This window comes from Triturus cristatus, chromosome 8, assembly GCF_964204655.1.
Source record: "Triturus cristatus chromosome 8, aTriCri1.1, whole genome shotgun sequence".
NCBI classification, from domain to species: Eukaryota; Metazoa; Chordata; class Amphibia; order Caudata; family Salamandridae; genus Triturus; species Triturus cristatus.
This window is the reverse complement of record NC_140591.1, coordinates 808282342-808294055: the sequence shown is the minus strand read 5'-3', so window position 1 is coordinate 808294055 and position 11714 is coordinate 808282342. Positions and strand designations below refer to the sequence as shown.

The 11714-nt window shown below is 50.4% G+C and overlaps 1 protein-coding gene across 1 annotated transcript; it reads right to left on the bottom strand.

Annotated features, from left to right (window-relative positions):
• Positions 1–4346: 4346 nt before the first annotated feature.
• On the bottom strand, positions 4347–9684 carry ZIC2 (Zic family zinc finger 2). The gene is made up of 3 exons (XM_085622262.1): positions 8222–9684; positions 6725–6888; positions 4347–5771 (listed from the first exon to the last, which is right to left on the bottom strand). The coding sequence occupies exons 1-3, from the start codon at positions 9240–9242 to the stop codon at positions 5553–5555; spliced, it is 1404 nt and encodes a 467-aa protein (XP_085478388.1). The 5' UTR covers positions 9243–9684; the 3' UTR covers positions 4347–5552.
• Positions 9685–11714: the final 2030 nt, after the last annotated feature.

Sequence of the window (11714 nt, the reverse complement as noted above, 5' to 3'; positions counted from 1 at the left end):
GGACACATTCATTTTTGTAGGTTCGGGTAGATTAAGTGACTTGCCCAGGATCAAAAGATGTTGAGCAGGCGCGGAGACTTGACCCTGGTTCGCCAGCTCCAAAGTCGGCAGCCCTAGCCCATCAACAAACCCTTTCTATGCAGGCTTCTATGGTGTCTGGCAACGCACGAGGTTACTGTGTTGCGTATTAAAAGATATCGTGCAACCGCCAGCCCGACCGTACAGCCGCACACTGGTTTAATACGTGTAAAACATGAACACATGTTCGAGGGTGGAGTTAATGTCTCTTGTGCAACGAATAGGTGGGCCACCGGCCCAGATGCATTCAAGATTTAAGAGACAGTCACCAGTTAGCTGTAAACACAACAGGTCTGCATCTACGCAGCCGTCACCTTCGTGCACAGCCACATTTTGTGAAAACGCTAACCTGGTGTGTGGGAATATTTACTACAAAGATACCGGCCACAGCACGAACTGCCGAACCGCGGCGAAGCCAAGTACACATTTACTATTCTTGGCTCTAAATATTCTGAGCAAAACAAGTACGGCTCAAGCTGTCGATAGTGGAATTTTAGGAAACATCTGGGCTGAACTTCACCCACGCACATCTTAGTAATAATGCATTCAGAATGTGTGTTCATACATCCCGGCGCACGGGAAAGGGTAGGAATACTAACATTTCGGTACTTAGCCGTTTCAAATCGTGTAAACAAAAACAAATGCATTATTGAAAAGCGCCCAGCAGTAGTGCGCTGCTTCTCCCAGGGGTGCCGCACATGCTACTACACCAGAGGAAGTCACAGGCAATTAAAATCTGGGCGCCCAGTTCGAGGCACATGATCCGGTCTTTCTGCTGGATCAATATCGGAGCAGGGGGCGGGGCCCTGCGGGAGGCCGACCTTTCCTTTCCCCCCATAGGTCAGATCATCTTCATCAAAAACGGGTCACGCCATCTTCATTAGAAGCGGCGCCAAGAGCAGCCGGCGCCAATCCCGCCACAGACTCGTGTAGCGCCTAGTAACCACAGTCCTAAAACAGTAAGCAACGCGGCACCAAGAGCAGCCAGTGCATTAAATCCAGTAGCCAATATAACGCAGAGACCAACCACCATGGGCAAATGGCACATTTCAGTAGCAGTCCCAGGCTCAACAAGATGCCTCCAATATAGCGCCAAGAGCAACAACTAGTTTAAAACTTAAAATGCGTAGAGTCACTGTATAAAAAAAACAGTATCTTCATTGGCTAAAAAAGGATTAAATACTGCGCCAAGAGCAATCGTATTAAACACCGACCAAACGCTTGTATTAGAAAAGCGATGGCACCCTAGTGTAAGGAAAACAACCCTAATGCAGCCAGTATTGACACGGAACAACGTAACGTAGACTGGCCACTCTCAGTACAACGCTATATGCAGCCTTTTTATGAAAGGAGGGCTCCTTGCAGCGCTGTGGTCAGACAGTAAATGAACTGTATTCAAGCATTCAGCGGTGCCACAGGAAGCGGCAGAGAAGAAAAACTTTACCACAGCAAAGAAACGCGTCCTCTGTTCCATACCAGTGTTTGCCGGACAACCTTGTAATACCACCACACCCCCATCCCCGCCACGGTTCAAAATAACCCTCACTTTAACGCATACCTCTCCTCTCCCACAATCCCCTCCCCAAAGCTAGGACCACACAATGTACTCCGACCGGGTCCGCGAGGCCAGCTTTGGGCGAAGATCCCTCCACCCACATGGAACGCCATCGCCTTTGGATACCCCTGTCTTACCGACTGCTCCTCGCGTCCGTTTCTTCAGAGCCCATGTGCGCGTTGAGGCGGCCTTAAGCGCTACACCACAACCCACGAACCCCAGTGCGAATGGACACACACACACGTGTCTTCTTTCTGCGACATCCTCCCTTCCCGTGTAGCCTCTGAGGCCGCGAGAATCTTTCACTCAAACCCCAGCTGCGAAAACGAAGACATGTTTTAATTAACCGGGAAAAAATAACTTTCCGAAGCCCGAACAGCGAATTTAATTTTAAAGGGAACGACACCTCACCCAATGGCCTGTCCCCACCTCTCACCCCTCCCCAGCAGAGGCTGGTGAGGCATGGTGTAGAAATCGCAGGCCCGCATGGTGCAACGCAGCCCACGTGGAAGGGATTGCATTTATTTTACAAAAGTGTTTCGTGTACTGAAAGTCGGCCCACAGGAATGAAAAGCGAGCTAGCGTAAAACTGCACAAGTGCCTCAAGCCGCTAGGGGAAGGGCTAATCACACAGAAGAGGACCTGAATCCACAGTACCAGCGCCCAAGGTCATCCGTGCAGGACACGGCAGCGGCTGCGCTGGTTCTCTGCCAGCGGCTCTGAGCTGGGCCGCAACCGCGAAGTTTTCTATACTTTACCAAGTACTTCAGCGCAGTTACACGCCGTAGAACACATTCAAGTGTTCCTACGCTTTCCACGATTAATTTATCGTCTGAGAACACCCATTTTTAAGAACATTTCCCTTCATATTACTAAGAGTTCTCGGATGCCGTAAAAAAAAAAAAAAAAAAAAAAAAAACACGGGTTAAGAAACGCCAGTCTCCCGTTTGATTTAGCGAACAAGCGTGTGAGGTAGCTCAAAATCTCGAGTGCGTTATGACATAGGAGGACAATGTACCTTGGGCGCCCCTTCCCTGTCCTCCAGGTAAGGTGGGGGGTATGTAGCCCGACTAACAAGCACTAGAGGGTTTACGGTGCGTGCCTCCCTGTATTTGGGGACTGGAGATCGACCCCCCTCTCTGATGTCTTGAGTCCCTAGGAAGGCGAACGCTTTCAAGGGTCAAGGAACAATATCTGGCAAAGCGCAGCTCTACCGTCCCCCTCCCAGCCGACACAGCTGATAATATCTGGGTGCCCGGCATACTCGTAGGGTGTGAAGACATTATATATGTGTGTAAATAAACACACAAGATTCTCCATAAACCTATAATAGACCTGGCAAGTCAGCCAGCCAGATCAGCGGCTTCTCCCAGGCATCAGAGCAAACCGTGACCCAGAAGCAGTCCTTTATTTTGAAGTCTCCTCCCCACCGAAAGAGTCAATAAATGAAAAAAAATGGGGCCCTATCTGAATTGATGAACTCCCACCTATAATGGGCAGAGCAGGGAGATTGTTTTGGTATCAATTTTGAAACCAATGCAGAAGGGTTTGAGTGCTCCCAATAACATGCAGCCACTTAAAAAACCAAACCTTCAGTTTAAAAAAAAAATTATACATACGCGCACACACACTCTGAACACAACCCTCCACCTGGACATGACCAACCACTACAGGACTTCAAAAACACTAGACAAAGCAGGCACAATTCCCCAGCAGGAAAAATAGGAGCACATTTGGAGTTTATTCGAGTGGTTGTGCGGTGCAAACCTCGTATAGCGCCAAAGCAAATGGAACTAAACACGAATGTATGGCACGGAGTTGGTGGCACTCTCTCGAGGCCCACATTTATTCATGTAGGAAATATGGGGGTTTCAGGGACTCCCTCGCGCATTCTGCAGCCCACCTCCTCCAGTCAACTTACTTTACACCGATGCACGCATTTGTAGGCGTTAAAATTGGCCATTTAACGCAAGCCTTCAGAAAAATAAAAGTCACATAAATACTAAACACAAAGAAAGGGGCCGGCGGGGTAAAAAAAAAAAAAAAAACCTGCCAAACGGAAACCGACATTTATAGGTAATGAGGACAGTAGGTCAGAAAGTGAGGGGCGGATTTAGGGGATTGTTTATGTCAAGTCTACAAAAGTGAAACAAGCTCAAAGTCCCGCAATAATCAATAGGTGCAAAGACTAGAACATATCCTACAGGCACTGACCGCAAAGCTGTCTTGGGGGAGGGGGTAATAGGTCCCGTCAAAAAGAGTCGACAAACATGTTTTTTTTTTTTTTATATAGAGCGTCTTTACCGTGCTGGGGCACAGCCTGTGCAGAATTTACTACAAGTACTCAATGTACCAAACTTCGCATGGAAGGCCGAATCTACCTTGCCATGATTAGAAGCCTGAGGAGGATAAAAGACCAGGGTGTTCAGCCCGCTGCGCTAACATGAGGACTCCTGCAGCACGTGAGGCTGGAAGGGGGGGGGGGGGGTCTTAACACATGATTAAGCTGTCCACACCTGCCCTGACCTGCAGGTCATGATTTAACCTCAAATGGGCGACACAGCCTTAAGCCTGCCTAGGTCGATAAACATGTGAATGGTCAAAACTGGTAACATGTTCGGTATAGTACCTAGAAACAATAGAACAGCGGCACTAAGCATACAAGTAAATGAAAAGAAAAAATAAATGGTATTAAACGGGCTCACATTCCCAAAAGACAAAAAAATTAAATAAAATACAAAAAAACAATCGACAGAAAGCCAAGCATCCAAGTTAGCCCCAGGGAAGCCTTACAGCTAGGTGTAACATTTGCTCAAAATTCGAGGCGATTGTCTAATCCATCGATCAGTACAAGGCCCTGAAATATAACTATTAAGGCAAATAAGAAGGTAAACATGGACTAAGGATTGGGATTTCCAACTGACACAAAATGAAAGCGTGTTTGCAGTTGCAACACATTTTGTTATATTTTCTGGATGCAATACTCTCAAGACATCACGAGAAATATCAAACCACTTCGACCGCCAAATAAAAAAACATCTCCGACATTTTATGCTCACAATTGTACATATTTATAGTTAAGAAACATTCTTTTATAAATAGTTGTTTCCTCTGTAGCAAGTTAATACCATAATTTAATTACAAATGGATAAATATGGTAACGGATATTTACAGGAGGAAGGAATGTCCTTACAGGTAAAAGCGCGAACGGCACAACGTTTATATATTTCTCTCCCCACAATTTTTTGTAACAGGAACTAACAAATTGAACTTGCAAAAAGCACAAAACACCACATGGAAACCCAGCTAAATAGAAAAAAAAATACATTCACAGGCGTTTTGCCATACAACCGTGGGCGTTGTACGTTGGGGGTAAACATAAGGTATACTTTGGCACTTTTCCATTCCATACTTGCATGTAGTTTTACATTCAAGTTGCCTTTTTTAGAAAATAAAAAGGAACACGATATTCAATCACAACATAAGAGGAAAACATTGCAATCCTGCCATCACGGATTATCGCGCTTAAATGCGCCCGCCACTCTTTTTAAAAGAAATATCCGTAGCTCGGAACCTCTACATCAAACAGTCCGTTGAAAAGCGGCTTCCACCGATTAAAAGAGTCCATCTATGTACACAGTTCGCGGTGGGAGGGTTGAGTCAGCGTGCCTAGAATCGCTTTATTCCAATTTCTGCTGCTGGGGGTAAAAGCGTTATTGGGAGGAGCCCCAGGGCCCATGCCGGGGGCAGTCACTCGATGGTGTCCCGGGGGCGTCTTCATTAGAAGGGACCGGTCCCAATCCGTGCAGCTCGCCACCCCCTGGGCTCGCGGCAGCTGGACGAGGCAGGGGAGAATGGCCGGGAGTGGGGATAGTCCTGGGGGCCACCTGGATCGGATTGAGCCCCCCCCCCCTTCGCCCTAGACGTACCACTCATTGAAGTTTGAGGTGAGGCCCCCGTGCCCCGCGTTGGTCCCGCTGGCCGCCACGTTGTGCACCGCAGACACGGCGGCGGGGGACAAGGCGTTGGGGTTCTGGGTGTCGGTGCTGGGGGACACCAGGCCCGGGGGTGTGGACGATTCGTAGCCGGAACTGGCGGCCGGCGAGGACTCGGAGCCACCCGGAGAGGACTCGTGCACCTGGAAGAGAAGAGGCAGGGTGAGGCCAACCACATACAGGCAAACAAAAGTGCGCCCCTCACACCAATACCAGTTGGCCTAAAGATTTAGTCGAAACAAATATGACAGTAAACCGATGTGCAACGGGCTGTGTCCATTGCGCAAGGACCCCCCCACCCCCTTGTTGTACCCTGCTTTGCCTCCCACCATCACCCCGCGGAGGACACAGTAGCCAGACGGCATAGGCTAAAAAGTGTAATAATATTTAGTTAGCCAACTCTAGCCGTCAATACTGAGCACATTCAAGTAATCGCTTACGATAACGTACGCATGAAGGCTCACGACTTTAGCGTTATTCTTTGTAAGTTAAAAGGCTACATTTCTCCTCAATGTGCAAAAGAACTGAGAGGATTGGCCTACTTGGATACTACTCCTTTGGAAAGAATATTTCATTCAGTTCTGTGGTTCAAACTAACCACTTACTGACTAGATGAGTAGTTTCACAAGCCTTCAGCCACAGAAATGCAAGACCCTTGGTGGATACCCCCTCCAAGACCCCTAGAAGGCCTCCTAACTCCAATCTCAAAGGTATCAGACCCCCCCCCCCCCCGAATATGCTCATCACACCCGAGACCTCCCATGGCTCCCCCTACCTCCAACAGGAGCCCTAGTGCCCAACTCAGGAGTCCTGTCCAACCCAAGCAGGAATCACAGCCCTACCATAGGATTCATAGCCCCTCACATCGAGGCCTATAGCGCCCCTCACATGCCATGGGGACCCCCCCACACTACCCCAGGAAGGAGTCATACCCCCAGAGCCTACATACCCGTCCCATGACGGACCCCCTCACCACCCCAGGAAGGAGTTATACCCCCTCACATCCAAGGCCCAAATTACCCTTCCCATGCCATGTGAGACCGCCACAGAAAGGAGTAGTCGCCCCCCCCCCCCCCAAGCAGTCAGAGGCCCGCACCTTCATGTGTTTCCGCAGGGAGCTGGGGTGCGTGTACGACTTGTCGCACATCTTGCACAGGTAGGGCTTGTCCGAGGTGTGCACATGCATGTGCTTCTTGCGGTCGCTGCTGTTGGCGAAGCGTCGGTCGCAGCCCTCGAACTCGCACTGGAAGGGCTTCTCCCCTGAGCAGGACAAGAAAAGGAGGGGTGTCAAGGAACGGCAGCAAGATGGCCGGAGCCTTCAAACCGAAACCACACAGAAGAAAACAGCGAAAAATGCTACACAATTCACACCACATCAGAAACCGAGGCCTGGCTGCACCACAAACTGTTCAGATGTTAAAAGGGGCAAATGCTGGTTACTAGGAGAGAACAACGAGGCCGTTGCTAACTGTTCATGCACTAGTCATTAAAACACTCAAGGCCGCTCTATGGAAATCACCAGCGGTCCATCTCCCGTCCGGGGGGCCCTCTAGAGGAGCGATCGCCCCCACCCTGTTATCCAAAAGGTAATTCAGAGGTGCGATCGCTCAAACATCCGCCCGGCAGGGAGGGAAGCCGCTTAACATTACGTTCCATTAGCACCCAAATTGTTTTTTAAAGGCAGCTGTTCAAACAGCGCGCCAGGCGCGGGATCTCTTGCAAATGCGGCGCTCAATTTTTTTTCCAAGTGTTAAAGGGTTCGCTTGGCCCATACGGACTCTTAAGAGCCTATGGTACACTAAATAGGTTATTTCTTCAAGAAGAGTGCTTATAATTAATCTATTTTATTTTTCGGCGACAAGAAGCTATATCTAGCGCCCACTGAGATTTTTTTTCTCCAAAGTTAAGTTTGCAGATTGTGTTATAAAAAAACAAAACTAGTACCAGGAACGCGGCGATTAAATATTTAGAGCTAGGTTTTACCATGTGTTTTTACAATTTAAAACCCAGTTTGATTCAGGTGACTTTAGGACTATGCGCAAGACACACACACACACACACATTTATACACGCATATACACACACATCGCACTATAAATCAGAAAAGCAAAATAAAACAATACGCCGAGGAGTGTATTTATACTGAAATGTAAACAGTGGTGAGAAGTCATCGTTTCTCCAGGCCAGTTTCCCCTTCCTACCCGAACATTAAAATAAATGTAAACCGTAAAAGCATTTGAAAAGATAAGCCACCCGCCGTTATGATCAATGCGACAACCAAAACACTCAAGAAAGCAATGGTGAAAAATGGAACAGACTTCCCAATCGCCCCTATAACAGATCCTATGTAAAGAAGACCTTCCGTAAAAAGGAAACGGGAATGGGCCCTTTTCAAATAGCAATGTTTGCAGTAAAGTACGTAAAATTAAGGACAAAGAATCCCACCACTACATTGGGGAACCAAAACAGACAGTAGGGTAACACAGCGTGCCCCTGCTGCGTGGACTATGATTAAAAGCAAATAAAGTCAGAAGCTCAGGGAATAATACTTGAATATAAAAATAGGCAACAGAAAAGGGGGGCAGTGATATACCTGTGTGCGTCCTCTTGTGGATCTTGAGGTTCTCGGAGCGGGCGAAGACCTTACCGCAGCCGGGGAAGGGGCAGGGGAAGGGCTTCTCGCCCGTGTGCACCCGGATGTGGTTGACCAGCTTGTACTTGGCCTTGAAGGGCTTGCCCTCCCGCGGGCACTCCTCCCAGAAGCAGACGTGGTTGCTCTGTTCGGGGCCCCCCACGTGCTCCACGGAAACGTGGGTCACCAGCTCGTGCATGGTGCTGAAAGTCTTGTTGCAGCTCTTCTTGGCGCTGGCCAGCTGCTCAGGGTCCACCCACTTGCAGATAAGCTCCTGCTTGATGCACTGCTGCCGCATGTAGCGGAAGAAGGCGCCCGGGTGGTGGTGGTGATGGTGCGCGGCCATGTTCATGCCCATGTTCATGGGTCCGTACTGGTTGTGCAGCTGGTAGGGGTCCCCGCGGGGGCTGGCCACCTGCCGCGGGTGGTACTGCTCCGCGGAGCGGCCGTACAGATCCCCGGGGAGCCCCAGGCGGTGGTGCGGGTGGTGGTGCATGGACACCCCCTGCTGCTCGGGGTGGATCGCCGGGAAGAGCAGGTGGCCGGGAGTCTCTGCCGAGTGTGGGTGGTGCAGGGCGCTCTGGCCAGCGAACAACCCATGGTGCTGATGGTGGTGGCCGCCCCCGGTGCCCGCGCCGGGAGACGCGGTGTCCCCGAACCCCCGGCTGCGGAAGAGGAAGTCCCGCGTGGAGTTGAATGTGGAGGCGGAGTAGCCGGCACCGGCCGGGCCCGGGTAGCCGCCGGCTGCGGCCCCCTGCGCGCTGAAGGCCGAGCTCTGGCCCGGGGACAGGTCGTGGGCGCCGCCTCCGCCGCCCGCGTTCAGCTTGAAGGCGCCCATGTGCGCAGAGTCCACGAAGCCGCCCAGGCTCAGCTCCCGCTCCTGCATCTCTGCTGCTGCGGCCGCCGCGGCGGCTGCGGCGTGGTGCCGGGCGAAGGAGCCCACTCCCAGGCCGGGGAACTGCGGCCCGGCGTCCAGCAGCATGACGGCTCTGCTCGGCGCTGCCTGGAGGCTGCTGTCCCGCGGGAGAACTCGAGGCCGGACACTAGCAGACCCGCGGCCGGCTCCGCCGCGCGGCCGGGCTCATGCTGAGGGAGCGCGAGCTCTGGCGCGGGACGGGAGTCCGCAGCGGGGCGTGCGCTGGTCCGGGCGTCTGCCGCTGCTGCCTGTTCTTCGGCCGCGGCGCTGGGAGTTGAGCCGCTAGGAGGTGTCTGTCAGGCAGGAGAGGGGCGTGAAGATGGCAACGGGGGGAGGCGGTCAGAGCAGAAACAACACAATAACAGCCAAACGGGCGGCGAGTCCGAGTGCGCGCGGGCCCCTGGCGCAGACTATTTACTTTCAGCGAGTGTCCGCGGTGCGTGTTTGTCGCTCGCGTGGCCTCTGTGGTTGTTGCCTCCGTCCCCCCTCGGCTGTTCTGGCTGCCTCCCTCCCTACGCCCCCTTTAACAGCTGCGGCGGCCGCTCTCAGAGCGCGCTCCCATTGGTCGGCTCGGTGCCCGTGCGTCCCGGCCGGCCCCTGCGCGAGCCCAGCGCGCCCGGCGCTCTCAGAACTGCGCGCGCAGCCAGCCTTCGCTGTAGAAACATGAGGGGGAGGGGGCAGCTCGCAAAACAGCACCGAGTCCTCGCATCTTTTAGTAAGGGTGGGCTATTTTCTTAAATAAATCCATCCAGCGGAAAAAATGGTACATAAATAACAAACACTCCTTTAGCCACCCATAGAGGGGTTAGAATTGGATGTTATGTTTTTGCATTTTTTTTTTATTTAACGGCGCAACAATATTTTCAACCCCCTGTCACCGTGAGGGTACGGGTCAGGGTTTTGCAACCATGGGAGCAGGTTGTTCAAATCACACGCCTGGGATGATTCACCGGAGGGTGTCTGGTCCTATTTTTATTGACGTGCTTTCGACAAACGAGTTATTTTTTTTTCACTCGAACTTGGTCCACAAGGCTGAAAACTGTAGTAGAACAAAACATTACGCCCTCATTTGTAAATGCTCACTGCCCTCGGAATGCTTTTGAAAAGTCAATAAAATACATATTTTCAGCAACTAAAGGAGTGTTTCTCGGATTTTAAAGTGAAAGGGGACGAGCGGGCAGTTTTGTGGCGAACAGATCGAAGAAGAAAATTAACGAATTCCGCTGAGGAAAGCGGGTTTAAAAAGGCAATTATTTCCGGAAGGATCAAGGCGAAATTGTTGGGAAATGGGATGCTACTTCACGATAATGATGTTCTCTGACGTCTTCTGAACCGAGCTTTCCAATATGTGATTAACGTCTGAAACTCAACATTTTAGCAGAGAACATAAATAAAACAAAAGAGAGAACGACAATTCCTGCTATCATATTTAATTCCACACTGAAATAAACAGTTTTCCGTTTAAGATGACACCGAACTGGACACAAACGTATGGACATTTACAGCTTGCACTTGACACTTTGCCAACGTGTGATTGAAACAAGCTGGAGCTATTTAAATGGCTGTAATGTGATATACCGGCATTGTCTACGTAGGAATATATAACCACGCGCTGAGACTACCACGCAAAACTACAGCTCGCTTCGGGAAAACTACAAAAAGATGTATTCTAAACACCCACCCAGCGCTCTCAGCATATTTCCCATTTCAATGCATGCTTTACCTGGGAGTGGTATGCGTGGCTTAGTGCACACCTCAATACACACACGTACATGCGGTCCACCAGTGCGCCATTATACCGAACACGATCATCCTTTACACAGTTGAACACATCAATACCGTTTCTTCATACGTATACCGCATTGAATACACGGTGTCAGGCGTGTATATTTCAATATGATGCTAAGTAGGTATACATATATATATATATATATATATACACACACACACACACATATGTGTGTGTGTGTAATGTATGTGTGTGTATGTGTAATATATATGTGTGTGATATATATCTATATGTGTGTGTGATATATATATATGTGCGTGAGTAATATATATGTATTTGTGTGATTACATATATACACACTCACGCACACAGAAACACACACACATGGTGTCGTCTTGACTATGACATAATACTCCAAACGCAGACTTTGACACAATCATGGTCTGTGTGTTAAGTGTGGTGTTACAGAAGGATTGCAACCATGTCGCAAGGTGACTACTTTATAATTCATTCCTAAAATTCATCAAGTTTGAGTTCCAACGCGCAGGCGTTTATCCGACACTCCCGAGGAAAGCTAGAGGAATTTCTGCCAGCGCCTCCCTGCCTCAAGGCCGCTCCTCGGCGCTTGCTTCCAGGACTGCAGAGAGGGCCCTCACTCCCGCCTCTCTTTTCTTCTGCTCCGGTTCCCACAGGCCCTCGGTGCAGCCCCGGCAGGTTGCGAGGGGGGGGCAGGGGGAGCCTTTCATGGACCCGGGACCCCGCCGGCTGGGATTCTGCGACTTTCTGCCGGGGCCCGGGCCCTGCTCTCT